This window comes from Platichthys flesus, chromosome 24, assembly GCF_949316205.1.
Source record: "Platichthys flesus chromosome 24, fPlaFle2.1, whole genome shotgun sequence".
Taxonomy (NCBI): Eukaryota; Metazoa; Chordata; class Actinopteri; order Pleuronectiformes; family Pleuronectidae; genus Platichthys; species Platichthys flesus.
The window spans coordinates 3,694,792-3,719,592 of record NC_084968.1 but is presented as its reverse complement, the minus strand read 5'-3'; the positions used below and the strand labels follow the sequence as shown (position 1 = coordinate 3,719,592).

The 24,801-nt window shown below is 42.9% G+C and overlaps 1 protein-coding gene across 1 annotated transcript in view; it reads left to right on the top strand.

Annotated features, from left to right (window-relative positions):
* The window catches only part of nrxn2b (neurexin 2b), a 598,599-nt gene that overhangs the window by 245,168 nt on the left and 328,630 nt on the right, over positions 1–24,801 (top strand). Inside the window, exon 6 of the mRNA XM_062384235.1 lies at positions 21,316–21,617. Within this exon, the coding sequence (XP_062240219.1) occupies positions 21,316–21,617 (302 nt within the window). The remainder of the gene's footprint in view (positions 1–21,315; positions 21,618–24,801) is intronic.

Genomic DNA, 24,801 nt, shown 5'->3' with positions numbered 1-24,801 from the left:
GCAATAACAATGAGCAGTGCCCCTATCATTTTCAGAGAACATGCATCTATATGGTCAACTTTCCAGGGCTAAATCATTTGTGCTGACAAAAAAAAGAAGAGGTGGAGGATTGTAGGCCCTGGCCCATCAATATATTTAAGCACTGGAGTTGGCTTTTATGGGACGCTTGTAGTGGCTTGGAGGGAGAAGAACTATGCTTGTTTCTGAGACTTTTGTTTATTCTCCTTATGATATCATCAGACATCCTACGACTGCACATTGAGTCTCACTGTCTGTGTGATGCATTTCTGGGATCTTAAGCGGAACCTTTTCTGCTGTTGTGATAGGTCTCTTTGACCTCAGAGTATTTCGGTTGGATTTGTGCAGACCAGCTCCTGCCTTCCTCCTGGCCCATGTTGGTTGGTGAATGAGGAAAAATGAGTGTGACATTAGCTATCGATTCCACATTAATGCATCAGGCTCCTATGCTATCCCAGACACATTGATTTCTATTTTGGTTGTCACTGGCAAACACAAAAGAAGGTGAGGCCTGCTGTGATAAATGGACGGGGTGTATTTTTTTTAAAGGGCTGCCAGCTCCTGACTTGGTGTTTTCCCCGAGCTGAAGGCATCCCACATGGACAAACTCATGTGTAAGCAAGCAGGGAGTGGAATTATTATTTTCTCCCTCTCAATTTCAGGTCTAAGTTGCATGCTTTCTGCCCTGACCAACTGGTGTGATGTGTTTGAAATTTCAGAGGTAGCTATTGCAGCAGTCATTGGAGATGTCAGTAAACACATCCAATCATGAGAGATAAAAAAAACTGCCCAGGCTCGGGTTTGCCCCGCATCTCGAATCAAATTTTATCTAACACTGCAAAAGGAGCCACACTGCAGATGTGAAGTGCTTTTTGCGTATGTTGGCATAATTAGCCGACACTGCACAAATTGTGTAGCTGCACTGGTACTATTATTGTCTTTGTTCAGCATCTGGCCGGAGGTGCAGAGGGAGGCCTGCACACAGGATAATGGGGCTGATGGCAGGGGGCGATTTGTGTTGGGTATCTGAAAGCATTTGTGTCTGATGGTTGGCAGAAATGCGGTCATGCCAGAGTGGACACATGAGAGTATGCCAAGCAGCGGTGTGCAGTGCTGCCAGCCACTCATTTGCTCGACTCATTGGTAGGTTGGTGTGCTGGTGATTTGGCTACAGTGCAAAGACTCAAGAAATAACTAATTCCATTTACTACAGCTCCTGCAATTATCAGCTTGTGCCTGTCTTTTTCTTTTAAAATGTCAAAGTCTGTGCAGTATCGTTCAGGTGATGGAGGCAGGGTAGTGAGGTCTTGCCAATCCACTCGATAAATCGCAGGACAGTCTCAGCTGTCAATAATAATATGTCATCCCATTAAATTAGAAACTAAAACCACCTTACCAGAAAGATCAGAACTTAAGCAAGTGAAGAAGTAACCACCCAAAATGACAGAACCCATCTTGAGAAATTTTAATATGTATTTTTAATTTTTGGTTTGGTCCATGTATCCTCCACTAACCTGAACGAGGCAGGATTTATCACCTGTAGTGCAGCCAGCCAGCAGACGACAATCGGGGCACTTTTGGTTCAATTTTGGAAAGCTGCCATGTCGTCCATCTTTATCTAGAGTTGTATGTCTGAGTCTACAGTGTGAGGTGGTCACAGTATCTGATTTTACTGCATGCAGCCACGGATCCCCAGTAAACAGAAAGGAAATGCCTCTCACAAACATCCACACGTTTCATGGCTGACATAACAAGGGCTAGGGCTGGGCAACGATTAGAACATGTATAGAGTGATGTGTTAATAAATTATCGTTCATTAATCCTAATCGGTCTAAAAGTCCTCAATAATTGTGATGTTGATTCAAAGTAATATGGCCCCGGCCCTAACAGGGAGTGATTCTGAAAGACTAAATCAAATGTCTCCCATAATAATTTATATTTTTTTATAGTGATGTGTGCAGTATGTGTTTAAACCAATTACATACAGGATATTGTCATTTATCCGAGTCATGCTTATGAAAAGGTCACAATACTGACCCAGTACAAAAGGTCTGAGATTTGATGTTGAGCTTTTGCCTGAGTGTGTCAGAAGTCTGAATTGTGAACCTAGCGGGCAGAGTTGACATTGTTTGTGGCCGTGTGTTGGGGTCCTTAGTCACCAGGCCTCCCACACTCATCTCTTGTTCCTAAAGCTGCCCTCCCAGTCAGCCATGTCACAACCACTGATTGTCAGATGTTCGTGGTGTGGTTATGATTGACACATACCATACATATGAGTTTTTATAAAGGGAGAAAGAGAATAAACCTGACATTTACCAATATCTAGAACACACATTAAATGCACCATAAAAGTTTAAAATTACTCCAGGAAATGCAAACATGGGGGAAGACGAGAACAGAGACATATGCTGCTAATGGTTTGCAACTTCCATTCACATAAATAAAACAAGTTTATCTTGTAAATTCTGTACCATTATCATGCTGACAGACTAACTATCGTACGATGAACACTTGTATTGACCAGCGGTGAAGAATGCACAATGAGCAAGAGAAACAAGGGGTGAACAACTTTCCTTTTGAACATATCCTATCAGAATCAGAACACACAAACACACATACACACACACGCACACAGACAAAGAGTTTCCTTTACCTCTTCCCACAGTTCCCATGATTACAAGTGCCTCTTCACTCCTCCTGTCTTCTCTCATTTAAAATTTCTGTTGAAAGGCCAAATACCACTCAGTCCTTCCCCCAAACTTCAGCTGCTTTTTCCTGGAATCCCGTCTTTGTGTCCCAGAATACATTGAATCGCTCCGTCTACCTCACAGTAGAACGGCTGCAGTTTTCTTGAACACTGACAGCTGGACCCGTTTCTGAAAGTCCAGCGTTTTCTGCACTGAGTTCTCACTGACTGTGATGTTTTGCTTTTACTTTTGATCTGGGTGGTGTTGTTTTTTCCTCTGAAGCTGTTAGTAACATACACACTCCACACAGTATCGCAGGGCAAATAATAGCAGATGGCAGCAATGTGAATAATTCAGTTGTTTATACAATGATTCTATACATAACTTTCCATTAATCCAATAGTGTGATTGATCAGGATCACCATGCTGGGATTCTCCAACCACCGACCCTTTTGTTTATCTGTAAATATTCACTTGTGTGTGTATGTGCTGGTAGAGTTGGCTGGTCTTGATGGGGGGGTGTGTGCTACTTATTGTGCCAGAGGCCTGTGAGAAACAAAAGACTCAGCGCCAACACTGTGGAGCTTTCCTGGGAAACACAGCGGGAGGTGCTTGTACCTGAGAATATTTCACTGTTTCTACACCTCCCCCCATCGAAGAATTTTCCCTCCTCCCTTCTCATCATCCACTTGTCTGTCCAACAGCTTCTCCTCCCCCCCTTCCTCCATCCCCAACTCCGCTCCTTCCCCGTTCTCCTGACGTCCTTTGATTTTTTTCCCTTCCCTCCCTCATCTCACAGCTCATATGGTCGTATACGCAGGGCTAAATGTGGTCAGGTGCTGAATTTGTTTGCTGCCGCATATCTGGGAAAATTATGGCGTAGCAGCTTTGAGCTGGACTGATGAGAAAATGTAAACTTGTAGACAGAATGCCGGTATGGAATGGTAATGTAAGACGAAAGAAGGAGTTAATATATGGGAAGGGAAAGGGAACAGGGGCTCAAAGAGGGAAATAAATAGAGAAAACTACCAGAGAGATGGAAGGATTTGTGTGTGTTTTTCTGGCGTGGGGAATTGCAAGGGAAATGCAGCAGAAAAAGATGATGAGAGAAGGCAGATAGAGATGTATTGCAAGAGGGATGATGATTTTTGTGGCGATAATGATGATGATGCATGCGCAGCTCAGAGTGAAGGAGAGAAATGGATGGGGGGGGGGAGGAAGAGAGGAACTGTCCGTAGAATTACTGTGGCTGCCAGAAAGAGGCTAATCAAATGGCACTTGGCACAGCGGGCCCCTGCTCCACACAGCTGGTGAAGGAGGGAGAGAATGGGCTTTGACAGTGGGGAGAAAAGATGGAAAGGAGGAAGTGAGGGCAGCGCAGGAAAGGTTGCTGGGCTGCAAAGGGAGCCGGCTTGTTGAGATTCAAAAACACATGCAATCTCGCTCGCTGGGTGAGGAAGGGGAGGGCGGGTCACAGTCGAGAACAGGACAGGAAATGAGAGACATCAGTCCTGATGGATATGCAGAGAGGGAGAGAGGGTGAGGATGGAGGGGATGCGGGCATGGGGAGCAAATGGAGGGAGATTTGACATGAGATTTCACATGTCTCCTCCTTTTAATGGGTTACTGCATATTGTGCCAGCATTGACAACCGTATGCATCATTCCTATACTACGAGCTGCCTTATCCAAAAGGAAAAGCTTCAGCTGCAAGAGGCTGCATCAGTGTTTGTATTTACACATGGTTCATGATTGAAAGCATATCAAGTTGAATAAGTGCAAATCAATTCCCTTCTTTCAATCTTTTAATTACAAAAGTAAAAATTTTAATTTTCAATGTGGCATGACTTTATATTGTGTGCGTGTGTGTGTTTCTGTGTGTGTTTATCTGTGCGACTGAGTCAATCGCAAGAGGACAGTTTAATAGAATCTAGGGAAAGCTTATGCGATCAAAGCGGAGAATCTTTGCTGGCACCCCGCAGCAACACGAGGGCCAGTCAATGCTAATTTCAATAACTCTTTAATTATTGGTGTCAAAGCTCCTTTGGAGCGCTGCACGAGCAAGTGGATGAGAGTGTGTGTGTGTGTGTGTGTGTGTGTGTGTGTGAGAGAGAGAGAGAGAGAGAGAGAGAGAGAGAGAGAGTTTAGAGGCATTGAGTTAGATCAGCCCTAAATCCTAAATCAGCACTCAAATATTGATGAAATTTGAATGACAGCAGATACAGGAAGTGAGTGGAGGAGAAGTGCTGGAGATGAGTCAGGGTACATTATATTCACATTTCCTTAAATATTGAGGACTCAGGCAGCTCATCAACCAAAGATGTTTTTAATGTACTATTCAGTATAGCTAGGATTTGGATAGACCCCAAAAAAAAACATCTGATCTCTCCTCTCCATGCCCTCTTCCCCCCACATTGGTTTTGTGCCTTCCCTCTATGGAATCACCAAACTGCAGATTCTATTACAGCCAGGGAGAATAATCCACCACTCTCTGTCTGAGAAATTGAGTGGATTCAGGCTGCCACTTTACCTTTTAACACAAGTGTGGACCCTGGCCCCTATGTATGGGCCCATCAGACAGAATAAAGCCAAGGCAGAGCTCCAGAAAGGAAAACAATAAATACAATACTTTCCCCTTAATGTGGATGGAGTGTGATGAGGTTTCTCGACTTCTAGTCAGGGCTGCCTTTCTGTTTCTCCTCCCACAAATTCCAAGGAAACTCTAGGGATAATTAGTCATTGTATTTTAACATTCAGATACTTATCTTTGTTGCCCATCTTTGGCTCATTAGCATGCAGCGTTTAATTCTGTTACACGATAAAAAGTGTTACAAGCATCTCCATTTGCAGTGGTTTGAATACATCTAGATGAATTGCTCTGATCCTTGTTTGCCCTTTCTTATTTCTGTTTCCTCCTACAGAGAACAAGAAAATAAGCTTTTTACAAGTCCCCACTTGGTCTATTCTCGAAAAAGTGAAAAGCATATTTTAGCACATAGTGTTGTACTGCAGATGATCACTGCTCTGAGTAGGAGGCCTGGAACAAATCTGCCGACCTGGTCCTTGCTGTCGGGGAGAATTAACTCTTGGCTTTTCAAGGGCTGTTAAGTTGAATTATGTGATGATGATATAAAAGTTACATTCAATTTAGCGGGTATCATTTCTCCAGTGAAGCCAGATTTACTTTATATCACTCAGAGCAATATTGTGTAGTGCTAGCATTGTGCATGGTTGCCAACAATAGTTTATTTGGCAACAGTGATTTCTTCATAGGAAAACTACAATTTGTAGAGTGCATGACACCCAACAGTCCCCCTACTAAACCATATTTATATTCACAAGATCCATATTTTTATTTGGATTTGCACCAAATAGCACACACTCATTAATATCAGTCCCCTAAACATGTCATCCATGAAATGCTCCCTGAGAAATAAGTGAAAAAGTTGAAAAATACTGTAGCTCACAATTTTAAAGTTAAGGAAAAAAGTTCCCTTTTTATCCATCCCATAGTGTTTGACTAATCCAGCTAGATAGTCAAAACATTTTTATCATCAAATTGAATGAGCAACAGCAGATTAGCGATTCCAAGTCCTCACTGTTCTTCAAGGTGCTGCTGGCTAGTTATGACACATGCAGCACCGGAAACTGAACTGTGACATTGAAGAAAAAAAAAATCAACTCAAAATAAACTAGGTTTTAGTAAATTTAATTTGGTCTTTTTCCTCAACAGTGTTGACACAGTCAGTGTTGGGACATTCTTTCATGTTTTTCTTTCAAAGAAGTGGTAATTATTTACTATTTATGCCATGAAATTTCACATATTGCTCAGCGATAGATTTCCACTCTGTCCTCACTGTGAACAATGGCGGGAGTTGTCACAAAACACCCTGAGGTGTCAGACGAACCTTATCTTCTTAGTTCTTTGTTCAAGGTTAGCTCGCCGGGCCTCCAGGGAGCACTTCACATGTCTGCGGCTTAAAGACTTGTGACATTGACACAGGAGTCACAGTGGAGTCACGTCTCCTACGTTTGACAAGGTTGTGATGAGGCCGCCGTCATATTAAGGGGAAAGAAGCCATTGATGCAAAGCAAGCTCATGTGAGAAAAAGTCGTCTGTTTGCGAATTTTTTCGCCTAGAAAAACAATCATCCAATACACACAGGCCTTTGGAAGCACATACACACTGCAGCACACATGCAATTAAACACCCACATACACTCGCCGAGTGACTGCCCACGATACTGCACAGAGGTGTTTGTGTGTTTGTGTGTGTGTGTGTGTGTGGTTGTGTGGGTACACAGAAGCAGCAATACTCTTCTGAGCCTTCAGATAGCCAGCGAGAGACAGGGAATGAGTAGGACAGATAGGGCCCAGTGTCTAATTAACTTACTGCCTTCAGAGGATGTGTGTGTCCTTAAATCCAAGGCAAATGATGACCACTGGGAAGAAGGGAGGGGGAGAGAACAAGAGAAAGGGGGCTGCAGTGATGCAGAGTAACAGGGTGCTAATACATGGAAAGTACCACTCTCTGTCGTTCCTATTCTAGTTTGCAAGAAAGGAGGCATACATGCCGCAGGTATTCAAATATTATACGTCTTTCACACCAATTCTCTGGGTAAATATGGGATTGGATTTGTTTTTAAAGCGAGTAAACCTACTAAAAAAGGCAGTTGGTTCCTTTCCTATTGCCTGTAGAGGAGCTGTCCTTCCTGTTTTCTTTCCCCTGTGCGTCATGTTTGACGTCACAAACGCTTGACAACTGTAGCGCTCTCTCGCCTAGCCGTCTTGCCAAATTAGCTGTTGACCCGGGTGTCGCATTTCCATACCTGCCAATTGGAGCCGATTAAAACTTGTGTCTACTGCAGAGTCATTTGAGCCACGAGTGGATCAGTGGAACATATATTTAACACAGGGTTCTTCCCCAGAAATAGGACGAAAAGAATCATGCACTGGGATGTGAGCTTTCCAACGGTTGTGTTGATCTTGTTCTTTATGTCAGCCGTCGCCCACCAACAAGTATCAATGGACACCTACACAACACATCAGACAACATCTTGAGACACCCGGTTGTACATGAGAAGAAAGTGCCTGAGGTGTTATAGATTTTCAGGGAGTGATAGAGAGGGTCCTGCCGCTCTACCGGCACAACTCTCCACAGCATCTGCAGACCGCTATGGGAATGTTGAATGCAAACACCTGATGGGTATTTGCCCATTTTTGTAGGTTTAGTATTTTTTTGAACAAAAACTAATCCCATAATGCCACGTCTGCTGTACTTGCTATTAGAGTTGTTTTAATTGAGAAGCAAGGAAAGAGAAGAATGTTGAAGCCAGTATTGCTGCAGAACTCTCTGTGTGAGCCTGAAAAACAAACTCACTTAGACACAGAAGAACAAACAAAGATGGAGAGGCAGGGGCAGCGGGAGCCAGTGAATAAAAGTCTTTAATTAGACCAGAGTGCCATAGAGCGCTGCCTGCATGGATCACACAGGCTAGGCCTAAAGGGATGAGTATAAAGGGAAAGTCACTTTCAAGCTACAGTAATATAATGGGACCCCCATAGCACCAAGCGGGGGGTAGATGTTTATTTGCCTTATTTCTGTGCATGTACGTAAATGTTTGTTCCTCCTAACAAAAGTTTCCGCCGCGTTCAACCTGTTTCAAGGTTGGCTCAAACAGCTGAAGTCATCAGTATAAACCATGAGGTCTAACGTGCAACTCTTCTGCTATTATCGTCCTCAGCAGCAGCGGCACAGCTGCACACAAACAGAGCCTCTTGCTAAGCCTGGTGTCATATCATATGACACCAGGCTAAGCAATATGGCTAAGCAGGCTGTTCACTGGGTTGTGAAATTGAAATGCAGCCTTGGTTATTAGACAAGCAACTCATCACCCATACTGCTAGTTCACTGTCAATGGCCACTGTAGCATCAACTAACAACAGAACTCATTTGTTGATTAAGAAGAGCTGTGTAGGTTGTGTGCGTTATTGTGTACGGGCGCTGTTGCAGGTATATGGATCTGTGTGTGTGTGTTGCTTTCACTTCGGGGCCACCTGCCTATACATCACCGAGACTTAATGAGTGAAATATTCATTGTTAGAAGCTGTACAAATGAAAACATCGCCCTGGTGAAATACCCCATTTGTTCTATTGTTCCAACACTAAACTATATTTAAAGGTTGAAGATATGACTTCTCCCGAAAAATGAGGCCAAAGCATTTGAAATGCCCCCTGGTGGCTGACTGCAGTGGAGGTCGTAAACACCACAGTATCAAATACATTTTTCTCAAAGATTAGTTATTATTTTGATAAAAACAGGGTGAAATGTCATGACAGCTGAGGCTGACTCATGATTGGTTGAGCATATGTATGGGACCGGACCTCAACACCACGTCTCCACACCCCCATCCCTTACCATGACCTCTATTTTGAATTTCCATAAATGTAATGTACTTGTTTTGCATGTGAAAAGTTTTAGAGCCACCTGGTGGTAATATTGCAACTGCTTTAATGTTCTGCGTAACGTGCCTTAGAAGGGAAATACTCTGGAGCTTGAGACTGGGATGCTAACAGTGGCAACAGACTGCTGATAATTGTGAGCTGTTGAATTTTATACAGAACTACAATATGTGGGACCAGTGCAGAAACAAGTCCTGAGTGCTTCCTGCTATATAAACATTAGAGAACAAAGACCGTTAAAATGGCAGTGCTCGTATCCAGGATATTTCAGCTCATTAGTTCTCACAAATTTACTCTGGCTTGCATTAATGTGTTAAATCTTGTTTATTTTTATGGGTAGCCAGTCAGCTAATGAGGCAGGATTCCCCCCCCCCCCCTCATAAGGATGATAATGCTAATTGCCAGGGTCAGGAGTTATCCTGGTGGATAGAACTTAACCATATCAAATGTTGCTGCAAGTTAGGCAGACGTGAGTGAGGAGACATTGATTCAGAGAAGGCTGCAGGGAAGTGTCTGAAAAAATAAATGTTCTGCCCAAGTCAGACTCATTTTGTGTTACAGCAGATGTCAAAATTTGAGCTTGTCTGTATCCTAAGTAAGAGCACTGGTTTACATATAACATACATTTGTAAGTGAAAATTCCCTGCAGGCTCAGTAGACATGTAGAAGTGAAGAAATGACACTGCCGCTCAGGTTCCCCCTATACACACACATTCAAACTCAATAATTCAGAACCAGCAGCTGCCTGACCAGTAACAGATGTCTTTGTGAGTGGGTGTGTAATCAATGCTTTGAAAAAGCGTCCATTTGCAGCTAATTTCCTTTCTTATTTTCTGTTTTAAAATTTCATCACCCCAATTTATGGAATAGGATTTGTTAAGGACATTTCTTGTAAATGGGTGTCATAGTTTTTGGAGTGGATTTGGATCTCAGTCAATAACTAGTCTTATCCTTCCACTCCACCCACGACAACAACTACCATTAAGAACTGATCACCGTAATCAACACTATAATTTCAGTAACCATTCATGTGCAGAATCCTTAACTTCATGCATATATCGATTGAGTTTTAAATGAGCAGATACAAGAGCATTTCATTTTGACTTATTAACACTACATGTTGTATTTTCCTTTCCCTCCCACCCAAAATGAATTGACAAGCTGTTGTACTAGTTTTTTCGGCGATGCAGAGGGTTGTAGACGAACAAGACTATGACATACAATATACAATGAATGTGTACTTTTACCTTTAGAGCAAATTCTGTGTGTGATCAATATTTAAAAAACTTGCCTCCCAGATGAGAGTCAGTACTAATATGTACAATTGCAGACCACCTTTTAGTAAACATATGAACATGGGACAGTACATGTTTCAGTGTTTGCAGACACCTACATCCATTCCACTGAAATCTTCCCCAAGTTTTTCCTGCAGAATATGATGCCGTATAGTTGGAGAAGGATTTGTTTTAGTTATTGATAAACTTTTTCTACTAAGATTTGGAATTATATTTTTGAGTTTGTGTGTATTTTTACAAAACTTTTTTTGTCTTCTCTTAACTCAGTTGTTTTGAACCAGCAGGAACAAAAATACTCCCTGCTCTTCTATAATCTAATTTTGGGAAGCTGTTATCTCCACAGCTCAATGCCTCTGTCTCACTCTGTGCCACATGGGCTGATTCATGTTGCCACATCCATCATTGACAGGCCTCCAGAGAGAAAGGTTAGCATTTAGCTAAAGGGTCTCCAATACATCAGCAGATTAATCCTATTTAAGCTCCTGCTGTGTGTTTGTTGTCCAGTCTGTGACACATCAGAGGTGAAAGTTTCTTAACATTTACCCTAAAATGTCAGTGGAAATATTGATTATATATAACCGTCTTACACGAGTTTGGCTTAGCTTTCTTCATACAGTTTTGAAATGTCACCCTCATGCATGTCATAGTTTGAAAGTTGTCAGGCACACAATGTTAAACCCCATGCATTATACCAAACTCTGTGCTTGTCTGCAAACAGCCTGGTTTCTCAGCTCTGGTGTTTGTCAGTAGCAGGTTCAGGAGGTCAAACGTATTCAGAAAGAGGTTTCACTCATTACAACTCCTTTGACTGATTGGATGCCTTGTTAGTGTTTCCACATTGGCATTTCACCCAACTCAGGTTGTTGTTTAGTATGTGTGTGCATGTGTGAGGGAGAGAGAGGGAGAGAGAGAGAGTTTTTTGAGCCACAACTCTCAGTCTTATCCATTGTGACGTCTTCATGGCAAATACTCGTTTTTATTTCGTTTTAACCCAATCTGGAGGTTCCTATGTGTTATAGGCCCTGTTACAATGAACTGCAGTCATGTACTGCTTCCTTGACCTATGCTGTTGTCAGCCTGTTCTTTTCCCTCGCCATGTGATCAACTTCCAAGGTTTTGCACAACCCATGGGTGGTGAAGATTCTAGAATTTACCTGCTTCACATGTTGGTGATTGTGTATCTCTAATTGGAAGTTAATGCTTATCTCTGTGGTTTCCAAATGTCAAAGACATCACTTGTGGACATTAAAAAGAGGATCAATCTTGTGTCGTGCCTATGTTTGGTCATATATACGAGTCAAACACAGGAAACGGTCGACATCATTAATGGACAAAGAAATCCGACTTTGTTTGTCTACGATAGTGTTTTAGCTTGTTTCCAAACAAGAGGACAACTTTGTGCGGCAGCACACGTTTATTTTAATGTGATCAAGAGCGTGCACGCACACACTAAACAGCTACACTACTTCATTACACTGCCGGCGATGACATTACCATATTAAGTAAAGCCGTTTACAATGGATAATTCTTCAGGCTGTTTGCCAAGGATCCTCACACAATTAAAAGAACACACATAAAACAACACAAAGAACCCTCACAAAAACAATACCACATTGTTTGTCTTTATTGAGAGTGGCAGAGTGACAGTTCATGATAAACTGTGCAAGAGTATGTATTTCATTAAAGGAGATATACGTTTCTCTATAGGTTGTCAGATCACATCGCAACTCTAACCTTTTCTTCAAAGACTAAGTTATATACTGTATTTTAGATATTAGGCTATTGTAATTGTATCTGTAAATAAGGGGCTTTGTGCAAGTATGCACACATTTTTTTGTCATCTGTGAGATGGTTTCTCTACAGCTCAATATAGAGTTAATGAGCCAAGACCAACCAATACTCACTGGAGCGATTGGAAGAAAAAAATAATCCATACCTGTATTTCAGATGGCTTCTTTCATGTTGTTGAGGTAAAGAATGTGGACATTAGCCTGGTCACTGTAGCAGAAAATGGCCACACATAGGAAGTGTACAGTTGAGTTATCTTAGAAAGAAGTCCTATGGCTTGTTTACAACATTGGTCCAGTAAATGATGTTTGACTTGAGCGGTACATAATGACATTGTTCCATGTTTCTAACCAGGGCACTCATTTCATACAATATACAATGGAAATCAAGTTCATCAGCCCTTTGTAGGCTGGACTGAAAACCACACCAAAATGTACATGCAATTTACAAATTACAGGCTAATCCAACTTGCTTGAATTTCATCATGGCAACTCATAATGTGACTCAGCCTGCTCCTTATGAGTCGGGGATGGTGTCCTTGGTGATCCCAGACCTGGATCAGGGCATCAGTGAGCACAGTGAGCTCAGTCTGTGGCAGTACATGGTGGATGCACCAATACATACATCGATGAGAGGCGGTGCACTATTGGCAGAAACTTGGACTATGGGCAGAAAAGGTCACTGGTTCGTCTCTGGTTCGACTCCACGGAGAAACAACAAAAATCCAAGAGGATTCTTCCTAACCTGTCTAGTGCCCCTGAGCAAGGCAGCTTACTCCCCTAACATCTGCTCCCTGGGCGCCGTACATGGTCGCTCACTGATCTGTGTGTCCTGCACCAGATGGGTTAAAAGCAGAGGTTAAATTTCCCTACCTGCATGAGTTTGCCTGTGCATGTCTGTGCATGTGTTTGGGACTAATAAATTCATCTTAATCTTAATAACATAACATCCCATAGGTGCTCAAATGGATGTAAGTCAGGAGGAAATTAGTGTCAGTCAATGGCATCAATGCCTACGTCATCCAGGAACTTTCGAAACATTCTGGTCACATGAGGCAGGGCATTGATCTGCAGGAGGAACCCAGGACCCACTGCACCAGCATATGTTCTGAAAATTGTTCTGAGTATTTCATCTGGTCACATAACAGCAGTCGAGGCACCTTTGGCAATGACATGGAGCTCTCAGACAATCACTGACCCAGAATCAGTCAGTAAGGATAAGCATAGAGAAACTGTCTGTGGATCCCATATGTAAAAACATTACATTGTAGGTTGTTGTCTTGCTTTTTCCTCTGTTGCACCTGTTTCATTTGCACCAAAGCAGGTGAAATGTATTCACAGTCACTTGTGCTTCCGAAATGCACAGATTGATATCCCTGAAGATTAACTGACTTGGTGTTATACTGAGACCATTAAGTGTTGCCTCCATTATTTTGAGCAGTGTACTCTGCCTTTCTTGCGGTCTGTCAGCAAAGGAGCTCTGTTTTCAGGGGGGAAAAACACAAGGCTATCGCCAGTGTCACTTTACATGATATTTTCTTTGTGTTGCCGTAGAGCCCTCCACTGTGATAATAGTCATCTAACAACCACAGTGGGAGAGAAAATAAATGGCTAAGGAGAAACGAGAAAAAGGAAATAAAGTGCAAATCAGAGAGTGAAGGAGGTGGGGTGGAGTCACGAGGTGGCTGCCATGGGCTCTGATGGTACTGTTACAAAAGTGACTGTTTCCAAGGCAACATATAATTACAGCAGCATCTACATCCCCAATTAAGTCGTATCTTCAACTAACTGAAATTATTCCCAAGAACACAAATGTGGGAATCAGAGTGCATGTAAAACTGTCTTATGAAAATGCCTCAGTTAAAATGGTCGAGACGACATTGAGAGAGGGCCCTGTTACAATGAACGCTATGTTGGAAGGGCTGCAGTCATGTACTGCTTCCTTGACCTATGCTGTTGTCAGCCTCTTCTTTTCCCTGGCCAGTGATCAACTTCCAAGGTTCTGCTTCACATGTTGGTGATTGTGTATCACTAATTGGAAGTTAATCCTTATCTCTGTGGTTTTCAAATGTCAAAGACATCACTGGTGGGCATTAAAAAGAGGATCAATCTTGTGTCGTGCCTATGTTTGGTCATATATACGAGTCAAACACAAGAAACGGTCGACATCATTAACGATGACATGGAGCTCTTAGACAATCACTGACCCAGAATCAGAATCTGATTCTGATTGCATGTAAAACTGTCTTATGAAAATGCCTCAGTTAAAATGGTCGAGACGACATTGAGAGAGGGAATCAGAAAAATTGGACTACAGCAGCGCATTGCTCCCAACGCTGTCCAACTGGAGACACTCCTTGTTTTCAGTGTGGGTTATGTGACCCAATTAACAGTACGAGTGTACCAGTGGGGAACAGATTTCATATGCAAATCGTGCTCATTTCTTTTCTCACCAGCTCTACTTAAAGATTTACTTTCTATTTTACTTCTTTGCCCCCTGCACACTGTGACCTTCACGTTCTGTCAATCAAAGCTATGGCGTACGGGATTAAATTAAAACGAACCATGCTCTCTCAAATGGTGACCCGCAGCTACATCTAAAGGTGGAGGAGCAAAAAATAATCGAATCAAGTGTCTTTATGCCAAGGGCTCTTGAAATGCTTGCCTCCGCCAGTGCACTAAGTCATGGGTAAGAATAAAGTCTGTAGACACTTCATGGATGTGACTTTTACTACTAAAGTCAAGTGGGTGATTACATTGGCAGATACGTGCACAATGTACTGGTTAATTTCACTGTACAGTATAACAAAAATTAAAAAAAAAACTTTTTTAGAAGTGACAGACAATTGGGACAGGCAATAGCTATTTTCTTTAATATATATACGTTTAGTTTAGTTTAACTATATTTGGATATTTCGGATATGTTTTCGATGACCTTTCAAGGAAAGTTACCAACACACTACAGTCCTCTTCCTTGTATATGATGCATGGAATAATGTTCTCTAGCTCTTCCTCTTTCTCTAGAAAAAGCTGATGCTCTCTCATAGGAAACCTTGGCTCATCCAAACTTGGTTGAAAGTACAATGTGTCTGCCGGGGTTAAGAGGTTAAAAATAGAAAGGCAACAGAGACTACTCAAGTGACACTTGTACTCATACATTACCTTACTGCAGACCGCTTGTTCGATATTGACCCTCCTGCTTTTTTGGCAGCATTCCCCCCCGAACAAAAGAAACACTGCAAATGGCGTGATGGCACATTCACTGTGGCTCAACAAGCACATAAGGTCAGAGGGAATGGAAAGTGGAAAGAAAGAGCCTTCAGCCAACGAGCTGGGGAGACCGAAAGTTATGGCTCTTTCATTATAGGATTGCAATCAGTCCACGGATCAATATGTACAGTAATCACCAGGTTGGTGCAGAGAAAGGAGATGGGAGAAGAATGGGAACAATGTTCCTCTACTTCGGCTCGATGTGAGTAGCCCCAAGAGAGACCAGAGACATGGATCCATTAACCTATTCACAAATTACCAATACAGCTAACTAGATAGCTTCACAGGCCAGGTCAGGACAGCGCCTGCAGGGCAGGAGGATACTTTCTAGGTGATAGTTAGGCTTTAAGACACATAACTGCTTTGATCACTACTAACCTGGTGGTCATAGCAGTAATGTTTGTTAATCAAGATCATGCAGCCTAATCAAGTTTGGCTGTGTTTCCTTGTGTCTTGTACTTCAACAAGTCGGTTTGTTATGTGGCGGGCGGGGCTCAATTGAGGGCAAGAAAATTCCTGAAGGCCAAGTTGATACCAATCACAGTGCTGTGTTAATGTCATTCATTTTGATTGATGAGGTCACAGGGGACGGGACACACTGGGCTCTGGCAACGTGGCATCATCTGATAATACAAAGTATTGGTCTGGCAGATTTAGTATATAACCCTAACCCTAACCCTTGTTATGTAGTATCAGTCTTTGTGCTCAGGCATAATTCAAACCAAGTTTGAATAACAAATGCTGTCCAAGCTTTAAGTGAGGGAAAGTGTTTTATCAAGTACTCATTGAAGGGTGGACCGAACAGAACTCTATGTGTAGCAAATATCTGGACTGAAATCTTAGTACACAAATATGTACAGTTTGTGCTTTGGCAAAAGTATAAGCTCACCAGCCCCGCGGAAATATATCTTCAAAGCATCTTAACCACAGCCCTCTCAGTAAGAATCTACAGAATCTACAAGTTTATAGCAGTAATTATAAAGCTATTTATACATTCCCAGTGCCTGGCAGTAAATTGCTAATTTCAGGATGACCCTGCCACAGTCCCATGATGCCCAGCACACTGCCACTACGACAGTTTGGCCTTGGAGACAAGTTCATGGGCCTTTGCCCGAGCTCCGAATCCAACATATGTTTTTGTGAAGGACAGCTGACAGTTGGGATTTATGAGCGAGGGAGACCAAAAGGGTAAAATCCATGAGGAGTGAAGCCTAAAGCTGGGAGGGGCCACAGAGATCGGAGCCATCAATCAATCATCATCCAACCTCAACAGTTTGTCCCCCCCTGCTCCGCCGAACCCTGACACTAGAACTCGTCCCACCTTTAAAAATCTACAAAATCTGCATTGTCCTCTCTTTCGGTCAGTCTGTTGCCATGAACCTCCCTCGGTTGCTGCCTTTTATCTTCTAGATTTTTTTGTGAGCATGTTTGCATGTGCGAGTTCTTTAACACTGGCAAAGCGTTAAATACACAAACAAACGCTCACAGACCGTTTGCGTGTGCGTCGGAGCCACAGCAGGACACCGGCCTCTGTCTGTGGATCCAGCAGGCGTCTTTGATTCATGCGGCATCAAAGCCTCACATAGCCCTGACTTTCTCCCTCTCTCATGTCGCTGGCTCTCCAAAGCTGATAGCTGATACCGTCTCTGTGGGGCGGATGGCAACTTGTTGCGAGCTAATAGAGTATGACTGTACATGCACATGTGGAAGAGTGTGCATGCACGTGTGCAGGAGCGGCTAGGTAATGTGATGTGACGAGAGGATTTGCCAGCATGTGGTCAACTAGATTTTGGATATTTTCACACACACTTGTCTTGAAACCATTCTCTCTTTTTTTTTCTACCTCATTCCTTGTAATGCTGCCTAATTACCAATATGTAATCCAATCGGCCAAAAAGCTGGATGTTAAGGTTCATTATGCGTTGACTAATGCACCACACAAGTTTGGATGGAGCTATTCATGCAGCTCATCTTATTAAACCTGTTCTCTCTCTCCGTCTGAGCTGAATCCAATTTAATAACGCATGCTGCACTGCACTTTTATTACTGTGATATCCACCAAAGACAAGCCTTAAATGGCACTTTCAGGGCAGCACTGAGAAGCACAGACTGTATTTGTGTCCTTGTGACATTTCATCAATAGTGAAGATGCTCTGTTTTTCCAGGTTAGGGACACTTGTTATAAATACCCTCGGATCAAAACGAGTGAAGCTGTTGCAGGGTTGTCATGGCTGCCCAAGACCAATATGTAAATTGTAAAGCGGTTCAGAGTGTGTGTGATGGTCCACCAAGTCAATGACATTGATTCCACTCAGGCCGGAATTCAAGACTCTTCCTCTGGCCTTCCTCCCCCTCACAGTTTTACAGTGTAGCATGCAGACATGTAGCACCCCCTCAACAACAGTGAAGGCCAGGGGTCTCTGAGGCCAGGCCATTTGGCATTTCAGCTGCAGCAAAGTGCTTATCGCTGGTGATATGATTGGTCCATGTAGGTTGTACTGGAGGTGGAGGTTATTGACTCTATATTGTATAAACCACAACGGCTGAAAGGAGTAAGATAAAGTCTAAAGTCCAATCAGGAGTTTTGGAAGGTTATTACTTTTTTCTTTTAAAGAAATCAGATGGCAGCGAGAGAGTAGCACTTCAAGAGCCGACAGCGGTTTGGGGTTTGTGTTCAGATGTTAAACCCCAAACCGCTGAGCGTACCAATCTGACGCAACGATGAAGCGGCCTGACGCGAGCACCATGAAAGGCTGAAGCCAGCAGGTACATTGGGACAGTTGGTGAACACTGGCTTTCCACATTACAGCTGTTAGATCACTCTGACTAGATGCAGTATCGTTCTTTGACCCCTAAAACTACCCGCTACTCAAGGTCCGTTCCCTCGGCTCAATGGCATCTAATACCAGAGGAAGTCGACATTTAATTAATAATAAAGACGCTATTATGGGTGGCTAAATTTCAAATGAGTCATTTCTGTAATGTAGTCAGGGCCTTCCGTGAGGTTAATTGAGACCTTGACAGCACTTTAGTCTGCGCTTCGTGCTTATGTGTCTTGTCTTACCTCAAGCTGCAGCGCGCGGCTCTTGGGCTTTATGGAAGGAGATTTGATCTGACTGAAAAGCGTGTGTGCGCCGACTGTATATGTGTGTGTGTGTGTGTGTGTGTGTGTGCGTGTGTGTGTCTGTGTGTGCATGCAATCACAAGAGTGGTACCGCGGGAGTGAAATGATGAGATAGAGATGTACAGTGGATTTAAAAGGAGAAACAGATGTATAAAGGCAAGCACATATTCACAGGAGCTAAAGTGGTCTCAGAGAAGGAAAGAAGAGTTGTTCCCTATATTAGTTTTTGTGTCTTGCAAGCCAAAGCTGAGGTGATCTTCTTTTCCCCCCTCTGGGAAACTTGGAGGTCTTTTCCAGTGCTCCGCAGTTTGGAGCAGGATCACGGCTTCCTGGAGCATATTCAAAATTACTTAACCCGAATTGCAATATAAGTATGACGAGTGTTTAGATAACATAACAATGTATAACCGGGTTGTCAGTGTTGTTTGTTCTCCTACGTCTGCCTTTAAAGTGAAGAGCAACAATGATAAGATTGTGTTGATCTTAGAGAAAACTTATCTCTGCATTTTCTTGGCATGTTGACAGGACGGACTGGTGCAGCAGTCCGTCCCCTCCTTTCTCTCCCTGATCCTCTCCAGCTTTATCTCCCTCTCTCAGCATTCTGCTCATTAAACAGACATAAACAAAAGGTTCTTTTTTCCTCCGTTCACTGCTTGTGTCTCTCCGCCGCATTCGGCTCAATCTCTCTGAGCTCACGGAAGCAGTCGCAAGCTGTTTGTTGCTTACTGTTAACAGCCCATACTTTGGGAGGGGGTCCAACTTTAATACATAATTGAAAATGGTTGCTGTGGTCCATTTGCCGCGCTTTTATTCTTCTTACATCAGCACCGCCAGGAGGCTGCACTTGGGGGATTCGCTTTTCTCTTTCTTTTTTTTCCTCCCCAGTGTCATTTTCCCTCTCCATCTATTCTCTCTCTCCTTTGATGACAATTCACACTTCAGTTGAGATTGGTCTAACTTTCGATTTCAGCCAAAATGCTCTTTTAAGTAGCTGTCCCTGTCTGGATGCCATTTGTCCTTCACATTCTCTCTTTTTCCGACTCTATAAATGTTTTTCTTTTATGTGAGTGCATGCACCCATGTCATGTTGATGCGTTGTCTCGACGTGAGCTCTATCATCCCTTTAATGTCCCAGAAATATAGCAGTTAGCTGTTGTCACTTTACAAAGCACTTGTATTGCACAGTCGGTCACTAAAGCTCCCTTTCCTTTTCTTCCATGCGGCTGTTATTCCTCAAATTGGTCTTAATGAAATAGTGTAATCAACTGATGTAGGCTACCGCACAATCCGTGGACATGTCCCAGTACTAAGTGCACAGCTATCAAACTGACACACGATTATCCATCACCCCTCTTCTCCTCTCACCTGCGATTGCTCCTGTGGCGAACTCGCTCCCTCATGAGATTTGGGTTTCAATCTGTCTGCCCGAGGACCACCCCCTCCGGCTGGCCCCCGCCTCTCCCTCCAGGGAAATGCACCGAGGTCTTGGAGTGATTTTGCTGTAATGGAACTTCAGGATAAACTAGATTTGATGATCCGCCCATACAGGAGGGCCCTTGCCCCCCCCCCCCCACCAGCCCTGTCCCTCGCCCTCCTCGTGTTTCAGACCTAAACCTTATTACCTGAGTCTGATTCTCCAAACTGACCTCCCTGGGGAACCAGAGGTGGGGAGGGACAAACGAACAGGAAGTGGAGTGTCACTTCAGATCACAGTTCATGTCGGGGAGCCAGTTGATTTGTATCACCCTCCTAGTGGAGGAAGAGTCATTTGAGAGATCTTGTTGCTGTGTGGTGTTGTGTGCCTTCGTGCTTATTACCTCGAGAAACAGATAATTTCTACCAGGATTTGTAGTGTTGAGTCCAGGGAGAAACCTTGCTACTGTCATTCTTCCTAGTTTAAGATGTAACTATATTAAGATAAGGTAATTACAATCATAGAAAACGGTACGGAAAACTACATAGAGGCTTATTCACGAGTTCTCCTTGCTCATTGGCTTCAGACTCAATGCTGTGATTTAGGTTTGAGTGTTATGAAGGCTGCTGCAACAGGTGTTGGTGAAGTTGCTGTCAGATACACACTGTGTCATCCCCGCTGCTGTTCGACTGCAGCTGTTTGACATGTGTCCATTGAACAAATGGTCTGTTTTGACTGATAGTGTGTGAACGGAGCTCACTGCCGTGGAAGGTGGCCATGTGCTGCAGACAGACTGACAGCCTGTAACAACGTTGTCAACACCTTTTCTTTCCTTCCATTTACTCTTTTTTTGCATCAGTTCTTTAGTATGTTTGTGTCTTAATGTACTTTACATGAAATTCCTGTGGACAGTTTTTTTTTTGTTTTTGTCAGTTATAAAATGTGTATTAAACCAAGCTGCTATTTATTCACCATGCTAATCCTATACTGTTGACTAAAGCCCAATTCATGCGGGGCTACACCGTAGGTATGTACAGGGCTTAGCATTCAAAGTTGTGCTTAGGTGTGTGTGGGTTGCGCTGCAGTAACACAGCCAAAAAACGAATGGCACTAGAGTTTCTATACAGGTGTTAAATGCCTTCTGGTTTGTGGTCTCAATTTACAAATTCTCTGGTGTCTCTGTTTTTATGGAATTGGCCTTAAGTACAGAGTTAGACAGGCAATAACATCGGTGTGATCTTGTCTTTCCTTTCTCCAGGTAAGGAAGAGTCGGTGGCCACCTTCAAGGGCAACGAGTTCTTCTGCTACGACCTGTCGATGACGCCCATCCAGAGCAGCACCGACGAGATCACCCTGTCCTTCCGCACGCTGCAACGCAACGGCCTCATGCTGCACACCGGGAAGTCGGCCGACTACGTGAACCTCTCCTTGAAGAGCGGAGCCGTGTGGCTGGTCATCAACCTGGGCTCGGGGGCCTTCGAGGCCCTGGTAGAGCCCGTCAACGGCAAGTTCAACGACAATGCCTGGCATGACGTGCGCGTCACCCGCAACCTGCGCCAGGTAAACACTGCCTATGTTATCCAGGGCCACCGCAGTTGGAGTGGGGCCTCTCCTTGCCACCCACCCTATCTCTGTTGCTTTATTTGACTCTCTACCATTTCTCTCTACACAGGGATCGTACAGCGAGTGTGTCTCACCATCCTTCTCTCTTCTGTTGTTGCTGCATTAACAGAAGTTTATTTTTCCAAGTGGAGTTAACAGAGGGCCGCCGCTGCTGCTGTTTCATTCTTTCTTTCTTCCTTTCTAAAACATGAAAAGATGCACCTTCGTTCATATTCAAATGTCATTCAAAGGCAGGAGTTGAAAAGTCATCGCAGTCTAATGAGATTTTAATTGTTATTCAAGTTAGATTTTAGCTCTGCCTGTTGTGGTGTTCCCGAGGACATTGTCGTTGGCCGTTATTGAAGAGCCACTGCAGAAAGTGGTCTGTTCAATATGTATGCACATAATGTTCTTGGCTACACAAATAGAATGCACCCTAATTTATCAAAGGTGACAATGCACTTAAGCCCTCTCTGAACAAATAACCAGACTCATCTTTACAAATCGTTAATTGTTGCAAATGGGAAACAAAAGATAACATTCAACCTGAATTTATACGTGTACGGGTGTGATTTGGTGCGAGGCTGTGCATGATACATCAATACACATGCGCAGCCAAACACGTGGCCGTGCACATACAGCATCCTCTCTGGATCCTCCAGGTCATCAATTGGCAGTTGCAGATACCAGTAGTGAGATACAATCAATTCCACTTACACTTGCCGTGCTTACTTCTTCACGTTTTTTTGGGTAATTGTAATTGGAATGAATGTCTTGTCAGACCTAATAATGGGCCTTGTAAGTAGTCTTGAATGCAAAAAGAGCCTGATGTGAATGCATTAACAAAAAGATGGTACATCAGCTTTTAAGTTTGCACCTGCAAAAATGCCCCCTGAAAGTTTGAATACGGGAAAAAAAGCAGATAATATCAAACTCCTGTACTTTAAGACACTAAAATGACTCCCCTTAAAAAAAAAAAAAGGAAAACCTTAGAGCAAAGTGATTCTTAATGTGGATGTTAAGTGCCGTTGAATTATAGTGGGGGGATTTCAATGCCAACCAGACTCTGCAATTTCTGTCATAAAGCAATAATCATAATATATTTCAGTAAAGTAACTTAGACATGGAAATGGTCCAAGATTTGTGGAGCTGATGTTCTATTAGCATATGCGGAGCTTGTCTTAGGATAATGGCTACTGATCACACACCGAAAGTCAGATGGACCTGCTCTGACACACACACACACATACACACAAACACACACACACACACACACACAAACAGTCGGGGTCAAATATGTAATGCTGTAGAACTATGTGTGATCACCAGAGTGAGACTGGCTTAATGAGTTCGGGAAGCCAACACGATTTTAAAGATTTACAGCGTGAGCCAACCGATCTACAGACAACTGCACCATAATGACCATTAGGCAAATGGGGAACACAAAACACTGTTATTATCTGTCTCTCCATCGATGTGCCCAGCTGTCTATACATGTACAAAGAAAGGCTCTGTCCCTGCAATATTAAATTAATTGAAACATTAATTTAATATTGTTTTAAACACATATATATCTATAATATATCTTTATCATTTACTAATAACAATCAGAATATAATTTTAACACAAGTGGGAAGAACAACTAATCTTAAATCCAAAGATTTGTTCTCAAAAACAGACGTTGAAACTAAACTAAGCACATCAGACAGTGTTCATTTAATCTCCATATAATTTATATTCTTTGGGTAGAAGTAAAAAAAAAAGAAGCAATGCAAAAATCGCACCTGACTTACCATTAAATCAACATATTGCAATCTGTCTGCACTGTCTATGTCACAATCCACAACTGACCACTCACGTCCACTGTCCAGACGATGTCCATTAACTCCCACAGCGTCCTGAGTCCCCAACAGATTGCTCTAATTGACCTAAGAGGCAGCGTAAGTGTTGCAGGGCTCTCTAGATTTACACTGGAGCGTTCCCCCACTAAGGGACCCAAGGAGGCCAGGTATCGATGCCATTGACCACCTCTGACCCTGTGTTTACTCCTGCACTGATACCCAGCAGATCAATGTGCACTTGTATGCTTTAAGGTCTCTCAGAGCAAGCACCCATTTACCCAGTTGCACACATGTCAGCCAAATTGTAGACTGACCCCCGTGAAGCTGCATATGGTCACACACCTGAATACACTGTAGGGAAAGCCTTAATATGTTGATGCCTTTTAATATCACGTTGGTCTAGGAATGAAGGAAATATATTGTAGATCTTAACAATCAGTAGCAATTAATTACTTTACAAATTAAAAAAGAAAAAGTAAAATGTGCTCAATTCTGCTATTATTCTGTGTGAAATGTGCATTCAATTGACGTGGTAGGAGTTCGGGAATAACAAAGGATGAATACGTTAACAGTAACATCCCAATGTCATCTTTTACACTGCAGAGACATTACCAACGATGGGTACTGATGGCTGAATTTGGACTTGTCAAACACAAACTGACTCAATACAAGCTGATCAGAGCAAGTATTTATTACGAGTGTTGTTCTTTATGCAGTATAATTTCCAAATATATTTACATGTCTACCTTTAGACTCCAAACATCAAATTCCCCTTTTTCCACATTAAGTTTAGCTTTAAATATTGACGAGTTCAGATGATTCGTCCATCAAGATGCAGGTCCTGTCCCTCCCACCACGTTTGGTTTGGCTTAGATGACAGTTAATCACAGCGTCCATTGTTTAAACATGACTGGAAATGTCAACATAGAACCCACATTGAGACACATTCATCGTTGTGCACTGCTCTTTCCTTTGTAGTCAACATGATATCTTGTGTTGCAAACAGCCCTGCAGTCGACGCGACAGGCGTTGAATCCCATCTCAGGTTATCATCCAGCCCCATTTGTCTCGCAGAGTCTCATCCACTCTGTGTCTGTTGCTCCTCTAATGTCATTCATATCTACCACTGCATCAGTAAGCTGCAGAAATAAGTCAAGCCTGTGAGATCTCACTAACCAAACTCCCTCTTGGACTCTCTCTCTCTCTTCCTCCCTCCATATGTGTGTATTCAACATATTTCTCCCCAAACCCTATGAATTTGTCAGCTTTGTGCAGGATAAAATGAAGCAGACAGAATTAGG